At 39.8% G+C, this 24693-nt stretch overlaps 1 protein-coding gene across 1 annotated transcript in view; it reads right to left on the reverse strand.

The window, feature by feature from the left end:
- Positions 1–431: 431 nt before the first annotated feature.
- pdia5 (protein disulfide isomerase family A, member 5) overlaps positions 432–24693 on the reverse strand; it is a 114958-nt gene continuing 90696 nt past the window's right edge. The window contains exons 12-17 of the mRNA XM_072445251.1: positions 20050–20120; positions 19262–19425; positions 18093–18223; positions 12277–12347; positions 2536–2670; positions 432–986 (exon numbers count right to left, since the gene is read on the reverse strand). Coding sequence (XP_072301352.1) covers positions 906–986; positions 2536–2670; positions 12277–12347; positions 18093–18223; positions 19262–19425; positions 20050–20120 — 653 coding nt within the window. The 3' untranslated portion in view covers positions 432–905. The remainder of the gene's footprint in view (positions 987–2535; positions 2671–12276; positions 12348–18092; positions 18224–19261; positions 19426–20049; positions 20121–24693) is intronic.

The following is a 24693-nucleotide window of genomic DNA, read 5'->3' on the forward strand; positions in this document are numbered from 1 at the left end:
ACAAAAAAAAGGAAAAAACTAAAATATATCTTCATTTGTTAATATAAAGCCGCTTGTAGATTTGCAGCGGGAAATGTAATACAATCTTTACTCAATTAAGACTAAATATTACTTTAGGAGTAAAAACTGTCAAAAAAAAAAGTAAAATGTCTTCAAAAATGACTCGTCTGCTTTGGCATCTCATGTTTTATCTGCTGAAAGCACACTTTACCTCTGTGTGGTGTTAGCGCTCCATCTACTGGCAGCAGAAGGAATTAACGCCCCCAAAAGCTAGCTTGCCCCGACAGGCTAACGTAAGCACGCAGCTCAGTCACAAAAATGGGAATTGTGAAACTCCTTTTCTGCTTTTGACGACGTTAGAACCGGTTTAAAGGCTTAAAAAAAAAAAAACGCCCACTTTTGCCCAATATGTGCCCTTTAATTCTAAATCATCCACGCCGACGCTCTTTTATCCCCCGACAACGACCGGAACACTTATGATTGGTGAATATCTTCTCCCAGCATCGGCTTCTACAGAAAAATGAATAATTACGACTTGAAAAAATGACAATGCCCGCCACCGACGCCAGACTTTAACGACTGAACCCCCGAACTTAAAAAAAGGGGGTTCGTAATATTGCATAGATACGGTATTGGATGTTTGGATGTCGTATGCAGTCACAGTGTTTCGGGCAAAGTTTAAAACCCAAAATGCCCGTTTAAGATCGTCAGTCTTTTACGTGGGGGTTTTGGTGGTGCGTTTTCTCTCCCGTTGTATAAAAAAATAGCCTTTCGCTGAGGTTATGGCGTCTTCTTTCCACCCCCCCACCCCCCCGTCAGTGCCCCCTCCCCCAGAGACGCGAAGGGGGCGGGGTCGAGCGGGGTGGGGTCAGAGTTCACAGTGCAGTGACAACGTGAGGGTCCGGTCAGAGCTCGTCCTTTCGCTTCCCCACCTTCTCCTGGTCGCGGCCCCTGAGGCTGCGCATGAAGCCGATGAAGCCCGTCTCCTGGAAACAAGGGAGAGGCGTGTGTTACTCTAGAGGCACGTGTGTTACCCTAGAGGCGCGTGTGTTACCCTAGAGGCGTGTGTTACTCTGGAGGGGCGTGTGTTACTCTTCTAGAGGCGTGTGTTACTCTTCTAGAGGCGTGTGTTACTCTTCTAGAGGCGTGTGTTACTCTGGAGGCACGTGCGTTGCACCTCTAGAGGGGCGCGCTACACCTCTAGAGGCGTGTGTTACTACTCTGGAGGCGCGTGTGTTACTCTAGAGGCACGTGTGTTACTCTAGAGGCACGTGTGTTACTCCTCTTGAGGGGCGTGTGTTACTCCTCTAGAGGGGCGCTACTCCTCTAGAGGGGCGTGCGTTACTCTGGAGGCGTGGGCGCCACTCCTCTAGAGACGTGGGCGCCACTCCTCTAGAGACGTGGGCGCCACTCCTCCTCTAGAGGCGTGGGCGCCACTCCTCCTCTAGAGGCGTGGGCGCCACTCCTCTAGAGGCGTGGGCGTCACTCCTCTAGAGGCGTGTGTGTTACTCCTCTAGAGGCGTGTGTTTACCCTAGAGGCGCACGTGTTACTCTAGAGGTGCGCTTGTTTTTCTAGAGGGGGGGTTACTCTAGAGGCGTGTGTGTTACTCCTCTAGAGGCGTGTGTGTTACTGTAGATGCGTGTGTTACTCTAGAGGGGCGTGTGGTACACTAGAGGGGCGCTTGTTACTCTAGAGTGGCTCGAGGCCAAAGTAGAAGACGTGTTCTCTAAACGACTGCAGTCATTCGCAAACCCGGTGAAATTGTGATGTAAACTTGAAATGAATCTAGTTTGCAGCGCGGTTGTCAACGGAAACATAAACTACACAAACAATCCACTCTGTTTATTTTAAAAAGCACAGCGAGTTTGGAACAAAAGTAGAGACAACAAATACTTTAAGCAGTAACCAAATGAACAGGTTAATGTTTAAAAGTAAAGCACGCTGACTTTGAAGGACAGGAAAGGAAAACTAAAAAGATTTGTTGTTCTTTTTGTGAAAAACAAGTCACGTTTGTGGTTATAGGGGACATTTTGGTGAGAAACAGTGTGGATTCTGGGGGAATTCGCGTGGGTTTTTGTAGATTCTGGTTGATTTTAGTGGATTTTGGAGGATTCTGGTGGATTTTGGAGGATTCTGGTGGATTCTGGTAGCTTTTGGTTGATTTCGTGTGGGTTTTGGTGGATTTCCGGTGGATTTCGGGAGTGTTTTAGTGGATTCTGGTGGATTTGAGTGGCATAATTTGGGTACAATAGTTGTGTACTTGAAGTAAAACATCACAGTTCTATGGTGCCTGCAGCAGAATAAAGGACAGCCCGGTTCATATTAGAGTGCACTGATGTATTCTCCGGTGGGGGTCTGCCACCTGCAGGTTTCTATGGCGACGTTATTGCTTTGCCTGGCCTCAAACTGATCCAATAACAGCTGTTTTTAGTTCTAATTTTAAAACAATTCCTTGTAAAACATGCGCTGTGCTGTGAACAGTGTGAAGACATGAAGTCACAGTATGCAGTAGAACGCAGTACAAATACACGTACCCCTCGGTCTCCGTTGTAGCGCTCGCTGAACTTGCCGTAGTTGTAGTAGTTGAAGGTGGGGTACCCCTCGACCCCCTCCTGCTTACACACCTCATGGTTCTGCCCTTTGGTGCAGTCCACGGCGGCGTACACGATCTGAAAGACACGAGAACACACGATCCGGAACGTTAAGATTCAGTTTAATAATGTGTAGAAATGTGAAGTAAAAAGATTGATCTGAAACAACAATTAGGAAAGATAAAATAAGGGCCCATTTTACTCTCATAGAGACGGATTCAAAACGGTTTTCAATCTCAGTTTTAGGAACACAAACATTTTACATTTCAATAGTCCCATTTCTTTCTTTCCTGTGGATTTTGACTGGAAAGACTCAAACTCATCATTGACGATTTTAAATTATTGCACCTTGAATTCGATTAAAATTGTATCTCCACAGCCACAGTATTTAGAGCAGGTTTTTGTTTGTTGGTGTTAACTCAAAATGATGTCACTTATGAAAGTTATTAATATTGAACCAGCTGCTAAAGTGTGATTAAGTTGATGTTAATATGTACTCGTCCCTTATTAATCTAATTCTACGGCTAATTTGACATATACTAACACTTTCCAATAAATAAACTCATTATTACAGCTCATTAGTTTGAAGTTGAGACACTTTTGTACATGAATTATGATCCTGGACTGAACCGATGATTTAAGACATTAAAATATTTTATAAGCAAAATATATAAAAAGAAAATAAATCACGGCAACAATTGTCCAACACAAATTTTGTGTTGGACAATTGTTGCCGTGATTTATTTTCTTTTTATATATTTTGTTTATAAAATATTTTTTAAATAAATAGATGAAATTTTGATGTATTTATGTTATGCTTGCTCTCAGTGTCATGTTTATGTGTTTGTTCTGTTGTGTCATTTCAAAAACTATGGGGGGAAAATAATAAAAAAAAAAAATCCCATTAGTTTTTTTTGTATGTTTTCTTAAATATTTCAATATATTTTTTTCTGTTCATGTTTATTTTTTTCTTCCGTTCCGATATTTCAAAAACAATGGGGTAAAAAAATTAATATGATCCTATTAGCTTCTTTTGCATGTTTCTAAAATATTTCAATATAATTTGTGTTCATGTTTATTTTTTTCTTCTGCTGTTATTTAAAAAAAAAACTAAAAAAATTATAATCTACTGGCTTATTTTGCATGTTTTCTTATCATAAACCTTAAACATTTCAATAACCTTTGTGTTTTTTCTTCTCTTCGTTATTTAAAAAACAATGGGCTGAGAAAAGAAAAGAGGAAAAATGATCCTATTGGCTTCGTTTGTCTGTCTTCTTAAATATTTCAACATCTGTGTTCACGTTTATCCATTATTAAACCCTTTCTTTGGTTCTGTTTGGCCAGTCTATCGGACACACTTTATATATTTGGCTGCAGTACTGCATTACATATTTCAACAGCCCATAAAGTCCTCTCCAAAGAAGCTCGTCGTGTAAAACAAACGCAGCCTTCGTTTTGACTCGCGGCGCATGGGTTACTCCGATAAGACTCTGCGACCGCCTCTAGACGTCGTTTATTCCATCTCCGGTTCATTCCGCTGTCGTTACGAGGCGGCGCTTTTAAATTCACACCTGCTTCTTTTATGGGGCCGGTTTATTGGCCTTGTACTTTCTGGATAAATAAACTTCATTGTGTTTGTGGATCGATTGTGAAGGAGAAAAACCCCAGAGGATATGACGGCGCTCAGTGTTAATCAAGTGTGAAAAGTGCATTTACAGCCAGCGGTTACGTCACGGTGAAGTCAGCACTTGGAATGAACTAAGGACAAAGTTTGGTCATCACCGAGGCAAACGAAGAGGAAGTTAGACAAAAGTGACAAAATACTGATAGTTTGTAAAAAAAAATGGGATTTTCTACGAGGGATGTGTTTATTTATTGTAAAGCGTGTAAATCCGTGTTAATTTCGACTAAATCTTTTCTCTTTTGAATCATATTTTTGCTTTTTAGTGAGTATTCATCAAGCACATATAACAAAAAAAGTAAAAAAAATAATAATAAAAAGAATATTAACACACACAATATACAAAAAAAAAGTTTAGTAAAAAACTGATCTGCAGGATTTATAACAAATGAACGACGAATATTTTGACTAAATATGTTTTCCTTTTTAGTGAGTTTTCACACTATCGCCACATATTACAAACCAATATATAGTATACTAAAAAGTAACAAACATAACATAATATACAAAAAAATAAAGTAAAATAGATTTAGTCAAAATTAACACTAACTTCCATGATTTACAGCAAATGAACAAACATTTTGACAAAATCTTGATGGAAACTGAAAGCTATTTTGATCATAATTTCTAGAGTAATGTAATATAAATTAAGTCAATTGTAATAAGAAATAGATGAGGGAAATATACTGTGCACAAAGTTAGAATGAAAGCGCGATTCAATTGCAATTGTGCCGTTAAGTGGGTTTGTTTAGGACCAGTTAAAACAACAAAAACACAAAATACAACAAAAATAACCGAGTCAAATATTAAATAAAAATAGACTAATAGGCATAAATGAATAAAACAAATACAAACAAATTGGATCAGTGTGATGAACTGCTATGTTTCCACTTCCATTTGACATTTAAATTCATTCTATATCAGTGCTATTTATTAAAAGTAGCTCTCGGGGTCAAACTGAGACCGTCGTGTGCTGTCTGCTTCTGATCACAGAGCGCTTTGATTCGCCAAAAACCAGGAAGTCGTATGCCGCTAGCATGCTAACGTTAGCTAGTTTCACCGTGACCGTAAACTGACCTCAGAAAGTGGTGGTAAAATGCATACGAACTCATCACGGTGAATATTCGGGACGCTCATAATGTAATTAACGAGCGATACATAATGTTTAAAATGAACTCGTTTTGTTTTTCAAGTTCTGAGGACGGTAAAAACCAGGTACAAAGCGCTACTAATAGGACTCGCCACAGAAACCAATATTTGCCATATACGTGCAAATTGAGCTTTACATTATAGCAAACATTATTTCTTGCCTCTAATGTAGCGCCGGACTCGGACTATAAGTCATTACGCTGAGTGAAGAGCAGTATTGTCACATGGTAATGGCGCTCGGAGCTCTCGGCGCGCTTCCTCTGTCCAAATATAGCTCCTTAGTCACGTCCGGATTAAGGAAATGTCAGAGGGCTCTTGAGCTGAAGCACCTGAGCCGCAGCAAACGCCGGGAAACTAAACTACATTTGTGTGACGCGCTTTAGCCACGAGATAATCAAATGAGGCGCTCGTTAGACTTGGGCTGTAAAGTAAAGACATTTTGTGGCAGTTTTTGTTTTGCTTTCACTACAAAACCGCGTTTTCACAGACGTTTGTTCGTCGTAAACTGCATTATTTTTAGTGATAGAAATGACTTCCTGTTGAAAATTGTAGATTTGAGTATTATTGGAGTAAAATATTTTAGCAATAAATATGTTTACATATTTTAGAAATGTTTATAGTACAATACATATTTTAGATTTTTTTTACAATAACACAATCAATTTTTTTTACATATTTTTTCTTTTATATACTTTTTTCATATTTTAGAAATGTTTATAATACATTACATATTTTAGAAATGTTTTACAATAACAAACAATATTTTTACATTTTTTTAATATATATTTTAACATATTTTATACAGTTTTTAAAAAAATACATTTAATATATTTTACGCACCACTATTACCTACTTACTCACGCCAATCAAGTAAGAGTTTGTGAAGTAGCATTTTTATTTATTCTACATTACAAAAATTCGTTGAGTTTTAAGAAAATAATCTGTTTTTCTAAGTTTTCATTTCATAAAAGTTTAAAGATCAAACCCAGGCTAAGATAAAGACACTACGGGGTATTTCACTTATTTTACTCTGCATTCATCTGAACCTGTTTTATTATTGATATCAAGTTCATTTTGAATACAGTTTTTCAGACAATATAATTTTGCACTTTCAGATGTGTTTTCCGTTGCCGTGACGGCGCCGAGGAGCTGCAGTTTACATTAAATTAGCAGAGAAATCCAGCTGAATCGAGTCAACATTATTCTGGAGTGTTTTTCATACAAAAGAGACAAAACGCCGTCTCCACATCTGACAACGATTTGGAGAAAACGCAAACGAGAGACGGAGAGAATAAAGATCAGAATCTGAGAACAAAACATTACAATCCAGCCACATTTTAAGATGAAAAAACTACATTTCTCCACCATCATAAGAATGAAAATAGAGACATTTGCGTGACCTCGGGTGACCTGGAACTGTAGTGAAGGTGGAACAGGTCGTGCTGTGTGGTGGGACGGGCCAAATGAATTAAGTTTATGGATAATAAATGCTAATGCACCATTTAAATGTCAGTTTTTATCTACAATACTGCACAAAGTGAGATTGCAATTCAAAAAAAGTGGGACATTCTCTGAACAAGTGGGACGAGGGCGCTAAATGACTATTTGTCATGATTGTAATCGGCACATTTAAAGTAAAGACCGAGTTCGGGTCAAATGTTGTTGATAATGTTACAGGCAAGGGTTTTTTTAGATAAAAAGCAGCTCATAAAACAGGAAAATATATCATATATTCATTGAAAAACCTTTTGGAGCAAATTTAGAAGGGGCTTTTGCTAGAATACCGTATTTTCTGGATTATAAGTCGCACCTTTTTACATAGTTTTGCCCCGGGTGCGACTTATACTCCAGAGCGACTTATATGTGATATTATTAGTTTTTTTTCACACTGGCAACCACAAGAGGGCGCTCTAGGCTCTAAGTGAGGCAGAAGAAGAATCTGCACTTCCTCTTCCTCTGGAGTTTGTGGAGTTGTTTAGAAGTGACACAGAGGAAGAAGAATTCAATGGATTTAGTGATTTGGGGTAAAACTGATGCTTTGCTAAACTTGTTAGCATGTTCTTTATGCTATAGTTATCTGAATAACTGTGCATATGTTACGTTAACATACCAGACACTTACCACAGTTCTGTCTGTGCCTCATGTAGCTGAAGGTGTTAGCGTTAGCATACGTCATGTAGCTGAAGGTGTTAGCGTTAGCATACGTCATGTAGCTGAAGGTGTTAGCGTTAGCATACGTCATGTAGCTGAAGGTGTTAGCGTTAGCATACGTCATGTAGCTGAAGGCGTTAGCGTTAGCATACGTACACCTATTCACCATGTTCTCTCATCTGTTATTATTTTAAACTGCATTTACAGATGAAATGTCTGTTCTTGGATTTTATCAAATACATTTCCCCCAAAAATGTGACTTTTATGTTATAACACCGGTTTAACTTTTCTTTCTTTCTCAAGTTCTTTAGTATTGAAGTTAAATGTACAAAAAGAAGGTTACACAGTGCACCTTTAACACGCCCAGTGCTCATTTCCCCCACTTACCTTGGATGAGATGCGTTTTTAGATGCGGTTTGTTCAGATAAGTCGCTGAAACTTTGTCGGGACGAAGAGACCGACTTCTATGAACGTTGCGACATTACGACCCCGCAACGACCTTTAATGCGTTTTAATGCGTTTAAGCCCCGGATTTAGAGAGATTTACGGAGCCGAGCTAAGTCCGTGTCCGTGTACAGTTAAAACAAAAAGGCAGAAGGAAACAGTGTGAGTTAAGGCGAGTCGTCCAGTTTAAAAGAAATGTATGTTTATGACATGAAGCTGTTTGTGTGTAAATGTGCACGAGCAGAGCCACGATCTCGATCACGAGTACCACAAAAGTATCGCAATGTTTAACGCCATTATTGAGATTGAGACAAAAGTACTCTGTACTCCGTTTCAGCGTGTCAAGCTTTTATTTGCATCCGTCCTCATTATTTAGGATTACCGTATTTTCCGTACTATAAGTCGCACCTTTTTTCATAGTTTTGGCCAGAGTGCGACTTATATTTATACTTAAATTTATACTTATATACTTATACTCTGGAGCGACTTATATGTGATGTTATTTTCACACTTGCAACTGCATTTCATACTCCAGTGCAACTCATGTTTTTTTCGTCTCTATTCTGCATTTTTTGGCTGGTGCGACTTATACTCCAGTGCGACTTATACTCAGGAAAATACGTTACTCACCATTTTGACGCAGTTTGATTCATAATTCAAGGCGTGCACATTTTTGTTTTAATATGTCATTAGTGCAATTAGAGCAATATTAGTGTTATTGCAGCACTTAACGGTTCCGTAACGCATTAGTTCCACCGTCGTGGGGCCGTACTGTGCGGATTTTTTGGTTTTTGAGGCTTTTTGTTGGGGTAAAAACACCGAAATCTCTCCGTTGTGGGACAAATAAATGCTCTTCTTTGAATTAAAACCACACGATGAATCAACCTCTGAATCGCACTATGAACGGTTGCAGAGATTCGCCTCGATATTCCACATTCCGTCTCCGGTCGGGTCTTATTCCGTCTAAAACCTCCACGCGCTCCGAAAAGATTCCAGCATCAGTTTTAGTGTAGCCGTGCATATTTTTCATATTCATAATCTCAAAAGCTGAACTGTGCGATCGTCATTCAAAAACGCAATTTTCCCATCGAATCGCAGAGTTGTGTCTGAATCATCACGGACTATATCATCTCATGCCCAAGGTGCTCCGCCAAAATAAAAGCTGGAATTCTCTTGGTGTAAATGCCGTATACAATATTAAGCGTTTGCCCAACAGCATTTTAAAGTGATGTATAAAGGTGCTGAATGCTAGCGCGGGAATACGTATATTATTATTATAATTACGTCGCATTCATAGCTCGTCTTAAAGCACATTATAATAACATGAAAGAAGTCATTATTAAAGCGCCGTGTGTGGGCATTTGACATTCAAGTTATGAGTAGGAGGCTTTTCATATGGAGCACTTAAATCATGATGAATGACGGTGGAAAAGGGCACTTTAAACCAGGCTGTGCGGTTGGGCTTTCGGGGTTTTACCTGGAGATAAAACACAGAATTTACCCGCGTTGTGTTCGTCACAAGCCCAGAACCTTTAGTTTGTATCGATGTTTAACAGGAAGTTCATGTGGGACTAGAACAGGGACTAAAGAAGGACTAAAACAGGACTAAACCGAGCAGGGACTAAACCGAGAGGGTTTGAATCAGGCTCATGTGGATCATTTATTACTGTTGTTTTGGCTCCATAAACCAGGAAACCTCAAAAAAAATAATCTAGCCGCAAGCGGCAATGATCGGCCCTCGCCACGCCGCCGCCACACCACCGCCACGCCGCAAGAGGAGGGGGCGCTAACGCGCCCCAATTGTCCTTTTATTACGCCTACTGCTGAATCTGTGACGCTGTCACATCTTCTCCCCTTTGTTTTACCATCAAAAAGCAATTTTATTTTGAATTCTTGGCAAAATGTGCAGCTTTGCCGCACAGACACCGTGACTCTTTGAATAAAAATGTGGATAACTTTTGATGGTCCACCCCTGAAGATGAGTCTCACCAAATTTCAGGTTAATAGGGCTAACGCCCTGGGAGGAGTTTGTGAAAGTCTAAAGTGTAAACATGTTCTGGCAATTTCCCCATTGGAATAACATGGGAGGTTTCGGTCATCGTTACGGCAAAGCCATAACAATTATGACATTGGTCTCATTGACTTTTTTGATGGGGATGCCAAAATTGAGTTTTGTGTCAAATTTCAGATAATTTCGCAAAACTAAACATTTAACCTCCATATAAAATCTGTAGGGGGCGCTGTGGCGCCAAATTAATTTATTTCACTTCAAGTAGGTTTAGGGCAAAGAGTTTAACAACTGATTCTAATTTGACGCAATTCAGACTTTATTTGCGCAAACGGCAGAAATTTTAAATATGGGAGATTTCTGAAATTCTAGCTACAGTTTGCGGCTTCGCCGCTCAGAGACCGTGAGAGGTATCAATGTAATTTGGATAACTTTTGATGTCCCACTCCTCAGTAGCATTTTCACCAAATTTCAGCTTTTTAGGGCCAACGCCCTGGGAGGAGTTTGTAAAAGTAAGACGTTTGGAAAAACTCCCAAGTCATAATTAGCCATTTTTGAACCAATATGGCCAACATTTGGTTGGGCGGACGGCGTTGCCGTAATAATATTTTTTACTTCTCTTGTCACCATCTACCTCTGCGCTAAATTTCATGATTCTACGATAAGATTTTTTTTGGGTCATTTTCTATCTTAATGCATTTTTGGTACATTTGAGGGCGCTGACGCGCCAATTTTTTAAATTTTAGAAAAGCCAGAATGTAGAGAGGCACGATTTTTAGAGGTGTGTAAATTTTTGTGACTTTTCGTCAATGTTCACTGGGTGAAAAATAGGCGGGTTGGTCCCGAGAAGAAGAAGAAGAATATTCCGATGCGAAAACAATGTTTCCCATTTATCAAATATCATAAACTATACATTTTCGGAAAGCGCTCGCGCTTTCCTACCTCATGGTGTGGGTCCCTGGTCACTGACGGGTACTTTCGATAATTTTGAGTGGGCTCCGCCCACTTTGTGTTTTTGGCCCTCTATACAGTAATAATGTTAAATTTTTGCATTACATGCTTATATGCACGGAACATGCAAGAGATGGGGAACGTATTCGTGAGCTACTTAGCGCAAATGAGTGCTTTATATAAGGATGACGACCTCCCAATGTAAAGTGCTCGTTTAGTGCGAACTTTTGTACGGGCTTCGCCCGTTTACAACGGTAATGTTCCATTTTCCTACAACTAATTAGTATGCACGGGGCGTGCATGAGTGGAGGAGTGCGTTAGTGAGTGCTTGGAAGTGGGCGAGCGCTTCGCGCTCGATTTCGTGCGCACTACGTGCGCACTTTCGCAGCCGTGCTTCGCGCGGCCTTACGAGACTAATAGGCCTCTCGCCAGCTTGTGGCGCTCGGGCCTAATAATCAATGAATAAATAAATGCATAATAAATAATAAATACATAATAAATACAAAAATAATAATACCTAATAAAATAATAGTAAATAAATACATAGATCTAGGAATTAATAAATACACATTATGTAGACATATAACTGTCAATTTGGTTTCTGATCGTCAAAGCAGAAAGAGCTCCTCACTTTGGATTGTCAGAATAAAACCAGGACTGATAAATATTCGTGATTGAACAAGATACAACATAATAACCCCATTTAAGCATCAAAAATAAGTCATTTCAATCCATAACAAAACAAATAAACCTTTTTTAAAAGACATCTCTAGTTGTGATAAATTTTAAACCAAACCGAGCTTTGATTAATAACCAAGATGTATTTTTGAGAAGTTAATATTTCACTATTGCGTTTATTCATTTCATTGGGGCTGCACAATACACTGCAAAAAATATCAGTTATTTTTGTAAACAGACAGATTTTAGTCATGATTTTCCGCATCAAATCATAATTTAGCTTTTGGTATAAGTCTAGCCTCTGCTACGTTACTATTTTCACAAAGTCTGACACGTAAATCAGGCCACTGCGTCAAAAGCATTAAATTACCACACTAATAATGTCATCTCAGCACTAAAACATCACCACAGAACTAAACCATCTCCAAGTTTATTCTAAATATTCGTGGGCAGGGACCGTGCGGCTCCAGAAAAAAAGCATTATGCAACATTAACATAATAAAACGCGGCGTCCTCCTCTACATTTAAACCATCTCTCTGCTGTTTACTGCTGGCGCTGGCGTCTCTAATAGACTGGAGCTTTGAGGGCAGAGCGGCTGAATAGTGATGAGGAAGCACTAACCTTGCGGTCCTCTTTGAAGAGATCCGCCGCGGTGGTGAAGTGGGGAACTGCGCTTTTACAGTGCGGGCACCCTGCAAGAGACGGAAGAGCAGAAGAAAAGATTAGACCGGAATATTAAACGGGCGTCGACGCACGTGACGGCTGCGAGTGGAAACACATAAGGACTGGACTTGAAATGGACAAGTTTGATATAAGATGGACTAAATGGGACTAAATGTGGACATTGTATGCTTTAAACTCGCACTTTATTTTCATCTGGATGCATTATTTTTTAAAACCTTAATCTCAAATAATATACACTTAGTTTTTTTTTTTTTGACAGGGCTCTGGTGAGCCCTGTCTGTACTTTGTTTTTCTGTTTTGTTTTTTTGTCCATAATTTTTTTCTCTGTTAATTTTCCCCCCGTAATTTTTTTCTGTTGTTTTTTTCATGTACATTTTTTCTCTTTTTTTCTCGTAGTTTTCCCATTATTTTTTTTCTCCGTTGTTTTTTTTTTAAATGTTTATTTTATTTTATTTATTTTTTTCGTAATTTCTTTTCCTTTGTTTTTTTTTGTAATTTTTTCTCCGTTGTTTTTTTCCTCCATTGTTTTTTTTTTGTTTGTAATTTTTTCCCCCATAATTTTTTTTTCAATAATTCCCCCCCGTTGTTGTTGCTGTTGTTGTTGTTGTTGTTATTATTATTGTATCTTTATTAACACACAAGTTTTGATTGGTCTGGGGTTTTGTTTTTCTCTCAACAAAAAAAAATATTTTTAAAAAAGAAATCCGGTGAGAAGTCTGCCACGGTGAACGCTACTTCCAAATGTTCAATGAGCATTATTTGTTTGTTTGTTTGTTGTTTGTTTGTTTGTTTGTTTGGGGGACTTTTGCGGGTCAAATGATAAACAAATACGATTCATAACAACTTAAAAGATGCACTTTTATTTAAAAATATGCTCAGGTTATAACTCTTCCACTTTAGGACAAACCTAACTCTGGGCTGTGTGAATTCAACTCCTCGGGCTAGTACCTTTAGATTGAAAATGCCTTCCGGCATCCAGATGCCCGGCTTTAAACCTTTTCCATCACTGATAAAAGGTTAGTTTCTACAAATTTAAGCTTTTCACATGCGTTCTCAGCTCCGCCTCTCTCGCCAAACACCACTCTGAGCAACAACACTACGTGGCCTTTAAAGTATTTTTTTTTTTGGTCGTTTTTTTCCTAGACCGAAGAACGATGAATGCGTGCATTTTCCCTTTCAACAAAATCTATCGGCACAAATGTCACCGGCGCAGATAAGGGAAAATTTGCGCTTTTCACTGCTGCCGCGTCCATCACGTCCTGCCATTTGTGATGTTTAAAAGCTGCTAATAAGCTCCGCCTCCCTCGCCTCGCTCGGCGGCGGCGGCTCAGGCGGAGGATCAGGGAGGTTTTATCCACTGGCCTTTCCCTACGAGCACTCAGAGAAGCTGGAGTGTGGACACACAAAAGAGGTGACAAAAGAGCGCCGACGCCGCTCGAGGTTCGAGTGTCGGACGGGCAAAGGAGTGAGGACGAATCAGCGCGGTTTCCATAGCGATCGGCTGATTTTAGTTGAGTTTTATTGATTGATTTATTGACATTTTAGCGAAATAATCAGTTTTTTGTATTCGCCAGGGTGAGTCCAGTTTATTCCCTGTAGAAATACATAAATATGGTGTTTGAATAAATACATTGTTTTTTACTGTTTATAAAAATAAAACTTATAAAGAAAGAAGTTGATATAAGAGGGCAAATTTGAAAATAAAAAAGAATAAAAAAAAATAAAAATAAAAATAAAAAAAAACCCAAAAAATAAAATAAAATACATGAAAATAAATAAAAATAAAATATGAATAGAAAAACAAGCATAATAGATTTTGTATGTAGATTTGTTATTTTATATTATATTTTTCCCCCATTGACATGTTAGCTAGATATTTGTTTCTGTATTTAACAGGGTGTTTTCCCTTTAGAAATACATAAATATCGTGTTTACTTGAGGGCTGCTTGTGTTTTTTTTTTTTTTTTAATTCATACTCTGGTCATTCTATTTTGTACGGTTTATTTGTTCATAAAATAAAATAATAAAAATTGATATATATATATATTATTTAGAAAAAAAGAAGGTTGATAAGAGAGGTCAAATGTGATTTTTTTTTTAAAATAAATAAATAAAAATAAAATATATATTAAAAAACATGCATAAGAAATAGAGACGTAGATTTGTTATTTTATATTTAACTCCCATACAGTCCCCTTTTTTTTTTAATTTTTTTTCCATAATGTCAAACCCCAGGATGGATGTCATACCACATTTTGAATTAAAAGCTTCAGACACGTGTTCTTTTCCATAAAACTATAACAATAATATAACGTAAAACAGTCCATTCTCCTCTTTTCAAACTGAAAACAAAAGTCAGTTTCGTCCATATTGTATTTTCTGAGGAGAATCCGGCAATCTTCAGACGCCCGGGGCAGATCAGGACCGGGTCTCAGTCCTGGTCCAGGTCCAGGTCTCAGTCCAGGTCCAGGTCTCAGTCCAGGTCCAGGTCTCAGTCCGGGTCTCAGTCCAGGTCCCAGTCCAGGTCCGGGTCTCAGTCCAGGTCCAGGTCTCAGTCCAGGTCTCAGTCCAGGTCCAAGTCCAGGTCTCAGTCCAGGTCTCAGTCCAGGTCTCAGTCCAGGTCTCAGTCCAGGTCCAAGTCCAGGTCTCAGTCCAGGTCGAGGTCTCAGTCCAGGTCCCCGTCCCCGTCCGGGTCTCCGTCCTCCGGGTCTCCGTCCTCCGGGTCTCCGTCCGGGTCTCAGTCCAGGTCCGGTCTTTGTGGCGTTTGAAGCCTCATCACACAGAGCGATAACGACGTGCTGCTGCATAATTACACGAGGTCACGTCTCTCTGAACCTGTCAGACCTGTCTCTCTGTCCACGTTAATCCTTTCATTTATTTACCGTTTTATCATTTATTCAGCGCTGTGTCGTTCATGTTGTTTTGTGCATGGTAATCCAGGTTTAGCTTTGCGAGGACAAGACAACGGACAATAGAAGGCGACAACACAACGGAAACAAATAATCCGCCGTTGAACCAGACCAAATCGAATTAACCAGAGGAACGTGTACGAGTCATTTATGTAAAACAAACAACAACAAAACAAAAACATGTCCAGCTTTTGAATAAAAACTGAAAAAAAAAAATCAATAAAAACAAACAAAAAGTGGATTTTTGCCCAATAAGCAACCGAAACTCTGTAAATCTGAGGTAAAAGAAGTTACCGTATTTTCCGGACAATAAGTTGCACCTTTTTTCATAGTTTTGGCCGGGGTGCGACTTATACTTATATTTATACGATATACTTATACTCTGGCGCGATATGTGATATTATTTGTTATTTTCACACCTGCAACCACATTTCATACTCCAGAGCGACTTACACATGTTTTTTTCTTCTCTATTATGCATTTTTTGGCTGGTGCGACTTATAGTCCAGAAAATACGGTATATATTTTGTTCTTAACACAACAAATAAGTGGTTGTAATTGGACTGTCCCAACAACTGTTCGTCGGGACTGAAGGACGGGCACAACTTTTAGCTAAACTTATATTTTCCAAGAAGAGGAAATGACAGCTTTGTGAACCTGGAAACGCCACATTCATATGTATTAGAAACAGACATTTAAAACTAATGATATCAAAACAGACAGAACAGTAAGAAGATTTAAGACATAACGGGTTTGTTTTATCGTATGACGTTTAGGGGTGTCACAATGTAACATTTTAAAGTTACGATTATTATGAGAAAAAACATCACGATTTCACGATTTTTGAGACTGCGACCGAACGACAGTGAAATCTTTAATTGTCTGTCATTCCCGTGGTCTGGTTTGTGACCGGCTTTATAAGATTGAACTTTCTGAAAGACAAAATAACTTTAAATGTGAAAAAAACATCCATATAAAAAGTGTTATTTACATTTAAGTCTATTTTTTAGACGATAGATTGAACTAAAAATACTTAATTTTGCTTCTAAAATTGTCACGATTATAATTTTTTGGTTCTCATGATTATATTGTGATCTGAATCATCACGATTATCGATTTAACTGATCATCTTGACGTGCCTGAATGAAGTAATTTAATAAAAACTAGACTGTTTTCTCTTGACTGCAATTAAAAAGAACATGTTTCGCTCCAAAGACACAACAGCAAATAGTTTCTTTCCTCTTTAGATTGTCAATTTATCCAATCTTGCCAAACATGTGGTACGGTGCTTTTATGAGGTCACTTTTATTCTTGTACTTTATTCTTTATGATCAGATAAATATACACTGGGTGGATATTCTTTCTGACTTGACTCAAATTGTCGTCTTTCAGTGTTGTGTAAAAACCAGAGCTGTTTACTTCTCCTGGACAGCTCTATTCTGAGAAATGTTCCCCCTAAGGTCAGGGCGGAGTCCTCTGCGCTCACAGTTTGGCAGCAGGTCAGTGTTATGAGAGTCCAGAAGGAGACAGAGTCCAGAAGGAGACAGAGTCCAGAAGGAGACAGAGTCCAGCTGTTTTTCACGGCCTCTTAGTCAAAACTGCAGGGAATCTGACACTGACGAGCCAAAACATTATGACCAGCACCAACGAGCCAAAACATTATGACCAGCACCAACGAGCCAAAACATTATGACCAGCACCGACGAGCCAAAACATTATGACCAACACTGACGAGCCAAAACATAACCAGCACAGACGAGCCAAAACATTAAAACCAACTCCGACGAGCCAAAACATTATGACCAACACTGACGAGCCAAAACATTATGACCAACACTGATGAGCCAAAACATAATAAAGAACACTGACGAGCCAAAACATAACCAACACAGACGAGCCAAAACATTATAACCAGCACTGACGAGCCAAAACATTATAAAGAACACTGACGAGCCAAAACATTATAACCAACACTGACGAGCCAAAACATTATAAAGAACACTGACGAGCCAAAACATTATAACCAACACTGACGAGCCAAAACATTATGACCAGCACAGACGAGCCAAAACATTATGACCAGCACTGACGAGCCAAAACATTATAACCAACACCAACGAGCAAAAACATTATAACCAGCACTGACGAGCCAAAACATTGACCAACACTGACGAGCCAAAACATTATAACCAGCACTGACGAGCCAAAACATTATAAAGAACACTGACGAGCCAAAACATTATGACCAACACTGACGAGCCAAAACATTATAAAGAACACTGACGAGCCAAAACATTATAACCAGCACTGACGAGCCAAAACGTTATAAAGAACACTGACGAGCCAAAACATTATGACCAACACTGACGAGCCAAAACATTATAAAGAACACTGATGAGCCAAAACATTATGACCAGCACCAACGAGCCAAAACATTATAAAGAACACTGACGAGCCAAAACGTTATAACCAGCACTGACGAGCCAAAACATTATAACCAGCACTGACGAGCCAAAACATTATGACCAGCACTGACGAGCCAAAACATTATGACCAGCACTGATGAGCCAAAACATTATGACCAGCACAGACGAGCCAAAACATTATGACCAACACTGATGAGCCAAAACATTATAAAGAACACTGACGAGCCAAAACATTATGACCAGCACCAACGAGCCAAAACGTTATAACCAGCACTGACGAGCCAAAACATTATGACCAGCACTGACGAGCCAAAACATAACCAGCACTGACGAGCCAAAACATTATGACCAGCACGAGGTGAACAACGTGTAACTTAAGTGTATTTGATGAAAACACTTGTGATAAAACAAAACTTACACGGCGCGTAGAACATGACTAAAGCGTGTTTCTTCTTCTTCAGTGCCTCTCTGAAGTCCTCGGATCCAAGATGGCTGACGCTGGACGGTTTCTCCTCCCAGGACTGCTCTGGAGGAGGCGGAGCCTGCGGACTGCAGAGAGAACAAGGACACGGAGGAATGAGACCGTTACATTTGGTTTTATTCATCATGACACAGGCCGCTGCTGTTTGAGTGGATAATGGACAGGGACAAATGTTTGGGCTAAAATCCAAACTAACAAGCGTCAGATGAAGAGTCTCCTTGGTGACTGATATGGTCAATGTGCCCTTGGGTAAGACGCTTCATCTGCCATACCAGAATTAATGTGATCTTCATTAGCTTCATTAGAGCCAGAAAATCTTCCTCCCGTTCATTTAAAAACACTTGATAATTCATAATTTCATATTCATAGTTCCCTTCATTGGTGATTTTTTTGAGTACTTTTCCCCCACTAAAGATTTACGGTATTTTCTGGACTATAAGTCGCACCGAGGTACAAGTCGCTAAAAAATGCATAATAGAGAAGAAAAAAACATAAGTTTCACTGGAGTATGAAATGCGGTTGCAAGTGTGAAAATAACAAATAATATCACATAAAAGTCGCTCTGGAGTATAAGTTTAAATATAAGTATAAGTCGCACCCCGGCCAAAACTATGAAAAAGGTGCGACTTATAATGCGAAAAAGACGGTATTTAGTTCCGAATTCCTCGTTGCTGTGCGGCGACGGTGCTCGTGCTCGACTGTTCAAAAACAAACAAAACTACCGTATTTTCCGCACTATAAGGCGCACTGACAATGGTCTATTTTCGATATTTTTTCATATATAAGGCACAAAACGTGTACCACAAAACGTATAAAAAATAAAAGGTCGTTTTTTGAGAAAATGTAACTTTTAAGTGTGCCTTATAGTGCGGAAAATACAGTAATTGAGAAATACGGTGAATAAGAATTTCAGCAACCTTTCAGCACTTTTAACGAGTGTTCTGCATCGAGTTTAGCCCAGAGAACCGTCAACGACCCGTGTCAAACTCTGTTCCGAAGAGTCCGAGGCGTTGGCGTCGCCCAGGGCAACCGCGAACCACAGCCGCGCCTCGAACCCGACAGGCGAGCTAACGGGGCGAGCTAACGGCGCGAGCTCCGGGACTCACTTGTGCATGAACTCCATGATCTTGTCCTTGCTCCTCAGGTGGGGCAGAGTGAACTTGTCTTCTCCGTTCACAAAGTACTTGACGGTGGGGAAGCCGGAGATCTTGAAGCGGTCGCCGGCGGCTTTGTGCACCGTGGCGTCGAGCGCGGCCAGCACGCCGGGACTCTGCGGGGGGGAGGGAGGGGCAGGGGGGAGGTATCAGCGCCGTGGCAACAACAAACAACAAACACAAATGTAGCTGTAGATGAAGGAGTCAATGTAATCAAAGAGAGGTTGAGTTATAAGCGATATGAATAAAAGATTATCTGGATTAACTGGATTTAAAGATTGCATTTTTAATTATTTGTGGGATTAAAGTTGGTATTCATCATATTGTGTATAAATGTATGTACAACGATTAAAAATGCTCTCCAAATAATAAAAGTACTTTCTTACATTACCATGAAGACCGTTCTAAAAGTGTTCAAGAAAAGTTTAATTTTGTGCTATTTATGCGTTTTAATTTGGTATTGATACTTTTTTTCAAATGAATATCCAGTTTTATTATCCATTAATAACAGATTTTTGATCATTTTAAAAAATAATGGCCGTGCTTAATGTGACGGTCTGACACGTTTTATGTATTTTTGGTTTGAAAAAGTTAGGCAACGCACTCAAAAAAGTAAAATCATACCATAAAAATGTGAATGTTCCTGTGCAGCTCAATTCAACTGGGTTATGGTTAGTCATTATAGAAGTTGAGTTATTATATAAAACGATGGTCTCATAACGAGGGGGGGTCAAACTTACGTCAGATGCTTTGTTGAGGACCTCTGCAGCCTCGTCATATTCTGGCTTCATCTTCTTGCAGTGACCACACCCTGAAACACACAGATTTACATTACAGAACACAGAGCAACTAGTCTTTTCTTTGCACGTTTAACAAATGGAAAAGTTGAAACTACGCCCTTGTAAACACAAACAAATACATTAGAAACCATGAGCGTGTGACTTAGAGGAGCCCAAAGGGTCAAAGGGGTCATACGTTTATAATAACACACTATAATGGTGAAAAACTACAATCAACAAGGTACATTTAGCTTCACTTATTACTTACATTATGGCGAACCTGTATTATGTCTCACACACACAATGTATTTTATTGTGAAAGGGTGAAGGAAGTAGTAGAGGGGTGAAGGTATTTGAATTGATTGTTGTTGCACAGGTGTGGGTGATTGATGGAAGTCAAGAAGAGACTAAAACGTACCTTTTGTCCACTTATTCAAACTTCCACATTGTATCACGTCAGGGTCACTTATGTGGAAGTTTGAATAAGTGGACAAAAGGTACGTTTTAGTCTCTTCTTTATTGACTTCCATCAATCAACCACACCTGTGCAACAACAATCAATTCAAATACCTTCACCCCTTTACTACTTCCTTCACCCTTTCACAATAAAATACATTGTGTGTGTGTTCGCCATAACATTTCCATTTGATCAGTCTGCTTATGTCACATCAGCTTTACTGTATCATTCAGTAAGTTTCACAAACAAGAGGGACGGTGATCGATTGGACCAGGGGCAGGAAAAGTGTCTTCTGGGCAATGTTTGTGTCTCAAACTGTGGACCTGTCCTGTTCATCTATTTGTTCACACCGTCTACGTTTCACCTGGAACTCATCTTCTTTCTTACCATTGCAGCCCTATAACGGTGTTAAGATCAGAGCACTCACGGCACAGTTTTGTTTGAAAAGATGCACCAAATAAAGATTAAACTCAACTGAAGGCTTCTAGATAGAGAATATATACAAATATGAATAAATAGGTGTAAACGATTATGATAATTTATAGTCAATTAGTCACATGGTCTTCATTCAGGCTCTATCAATATATTACTATTATAAAAGTGGAGAGTATTACATTAATTCACTTAAAATGCTTTAAATCTTTATTACTTAAATCGCACCTTTTTTCATAGTTTTGGCCGGGGTGCGACTTATACTTATACTTATATACTTATACTCCGGAGCGACTTATATGTGATATTTGTTATTTTCACACTTGCAACTGCATTTCATACTCCAGTGCCACTTATATATGTTTTTTTCTTCTCTATTATGCATTTTTTGGCTGGTGCGACTTATACTCCAGTGCGACTTATACTCCGAAAAATACGGTAATTGTGCCTCTTCATTGAGAGGATAAACCATCTGAGGCTGATCCAAGTCCAGTCCAGACAGCAGCTTCCTTCTTTTTTACAGCTAAAATAATGTGATGTTTCCTGCAGTGGCGATGTCATGGGCGTCATGGTAACCACCTCGCTGTAACCCAGGGCGCACACCTCAGGCCGTCTGCTTCCGTCAGCGCCCGTGTGCGTCTCTTGAGTGCACCCGCCGCTCTGGCTCCTGTCAAACACAGTACTCCTCATGTAGTACGCGCACAAGTACAAACGCTCTGAAGTCGTGCGGTATTACGCTCGACACGTGTCATCCGCGTTTGAACTCGACGCATGCGGGTTTGACAAAGTGAGATTAAACGAGCGAAGGAGGCGGAGTTAAAGAGGAGGGAGGACGGGAACGAGGGATCGGACGAGACGAGAGGTAAACTGCGATGAAAGTTCTTAATTGAGACGGATGTGGCGCGTTGGGTGATTAATAACAATGGAATCGCAGCAGATATTTGCAAAAACACAAGAAAACAAGAGTAATCTGATATTTCTGATGAATGACTGATGATAACTGATGTTTGGTGTGTATACATTACCAAGACAAAGGAGAATGGAATTTAAATAACTTTTAATCTTTACCAAACCCAAGACTAAAGCAGGACTAAAGCAGGTCTAAAGCAGGTCTAAAGCAGGACTAAAGCAGGACTAAAGCAGGTCTAAAGCAGGTCTAAAGCAGGTCTAACGCAGGTCTAAAGCAGGTCTAAAGCAGGACTAAAGCAGGACTAAAGCAGGACTAAAGCAGGTCTAAAGCAGGTCTAAAGCAGGTCTAAAGCAGGACTAAAGCAGGACTAAAGCAGGTCTAACGCAGGTCTAAAGCAGGTCTAAAGCAGGACTAAAGCAGGTCTAAAGCAGGACTAAAGCAGGACTAAAGCAGGACTAAAGCAGGTCTAAAGCAGGTCTAACGCAGGTCTAAAGCAGGTCTAAAGCAGGACTAAAGCAGGACTAAAGCAGGACTAAAGCAGGTCTAACGCAGGTCTAAAGCAGGTCTAAAGCAGGTCTAAAGCAGGACTAAAGCAGGACTAAAGCAGGACTAAAGCAGGTCTAACGCAGGTCTAAAGCAGGTCTAAAGCAGGACTAAAGCAGGTCTAAAGCAGGACTAAAGCAGGTCTAAAGCAGGTCTAAAGCAGGACTAAAGCAGGTCTAAACCAGGTCTAAAGCGGGTCTAAACCGGGTCTAAAGCAGGACTAAAGCAGGACTAAAGCAGGACTAACCCAGGACTAAAACGGGTCTAAAGCAGGACTAAAGCAGGACTAAAGCAGGTCTAACCCAGGACTAAAGCAGGTCTAAAGCGGGTCTAAACCGGGTCTAAAGCAGGACTAAAGCAGGTCTAACCCAGGACTAAAGCAGGTCTAACCCAGGACTAAAGCAGGACTAAAACGGGTCTAAAGCAGGACTAAAGCAGGACTAAAGCAGGTCTAACCCAGGACTAAAGCAGGACTAAAGCAGGACTAATGTAGGTCCTAAAGCAGGTCTAAACCAGGACTAAAGCAGGTCTAAACCAGGTCTAAAGCAGGTCTAAACCAAGACTAAAGCAGGACTAAAGCAGGTCTAACCCAGGACTAACCCAGGACTAAAGCAGGTCTAAAGCAGGTCTAAACCGGGTCTAAAGCAGGTCTAAACCGGGACTAAAGCAGGACTAAAGCAGGACTAAAGCACCTATCCACTGCAGACCAGGAACACGCCGCAAGAACTGCAGTTTTTGAAACTACTTTAATGACATACTTTACAATCCTCAATTGTTAAAATCTCCCTTTTTATTTGTAGCAAGGGGATAATACTGGGTCTAAAAAGTTTGTCCTCAGCGACACCGCCACGGTATGGAACCATTTCTGTGGCTGGCATCTCTCAACCAATCACAGCTCGGGAAAAAGATCCTCCAAAACAACATCTGTATAAATGCATTGTAAACCTGGGCTCGGCCTCTAGCTCAAGGCCAAGGGAGGAAACAACACGGCATAAGTCTGTTTACCGTCATTCCCCTGAAATATGTCCACGTGCGATTGTGTCATGGCGAGCTGGACATTCATGGATAATAAGAGCACACAAAACTTTTCCTGTAACTATCACTCATAAGTATAAATGTGGCGGTCGTATCATCACCAGCGTGTTACACTTACAAACGCTGTAAAACTGAAGGTGCTTTTATTGTGTTGGATGAGGCTCTATCCCTTCAATAAATGAGAGCAGAGCGCAGAGGCGGGTGCACTAACCAGCGAAGACGTTTAAATGAGGCTAAAACGATAGCTGCCGACATTGAAGTTTGTGAGCTGGTCATTTTAAAGGCAATTTCAGGTGAATAGACTTGAAAACACGAGTTACATCAGACAGTTTTCAGCTTTAAATGGATCTGAATATGTAGAATACAGTGAAACAACAATACAAAATAATCTTGATTAAAGTACTTAATAGTCTGACATTGCAGAATGATTCGACACTTGGTCTGGTCACAAACTTGAACCGTTTTAAAAGTACGTCATTCTTAAAATGTGTAAATCACTATTTTTAACTGATGCACTCATAGTTTTGTCATTATTTCATATATTTATGTAGAGCTAATACACCGGAACCACCTGAAGTTATAAGACAAAGTTATAACAGAAGAAAAAAAGGAATAATACTGAAATTGTTGATTTGGAGAAATGCAAAATTAGAACATTAAGTGCATTGTCTATATTTAAAACTATTGAAAATGACCTCAAAAAGAGACAAACTCCTAGTGTAACGAAGAGTATAAAGTGATATTTCTGCACTTTCTGTGTCTAACTTCACGTCTTGTGTCATCCTTGAACCTCAACAGAGACGTTTTAGCACATTCCTGTTGCTTTTGTTCAAATTAATTGAGATTAATTCACATATTTCTGCCAATATTGCCCAGTCGTACCACTTGTGCTTTGTTGAATGAACTGATGGTCTGAAATAAAGGCTGTAAATGTACTTTTCAACTTTAATCCTGTAAAAACCTGCATTTCTACGACGACAATCCTCTCTATTTCCACCTGGAGCATTACATCGTGCATGTTTTTGAGCTGTCCTTTGTGCAGCAAATGCATCGCGCGCCAAAGGTATTTTTAGGCCGAGCGTGCCCCCGGTGCGCGGTGTCGACGTCACAAACGTGCCGCGGTTATATCGGGGACGAGCTGCGTGGGCATGTTCCCTCCGCCGTGGCTCAGCACAAATGCATGTTCTACTCGGGCTATTTCCAAAAGTGCTAAATTGCCCTTGTCATA

This window comes from Eucyclogobius newberryi, unplaced genomic scaffold (assembly GCF_026437365.1).
Source record: "Eucyclogobius newberryi isolate DKJ021-1_F unplaced genomic scaffold, fEucNew1.0.hap1 SCAF_14, whole genome shotgun sequence".
Classification (NCBI taxonomy): Eukaryota; Metazoa; Chordata; class Actinopteri; order Gobiiformes; family Gobiidae; genus Eucyclogobius; species Eucyclogobius newberryi.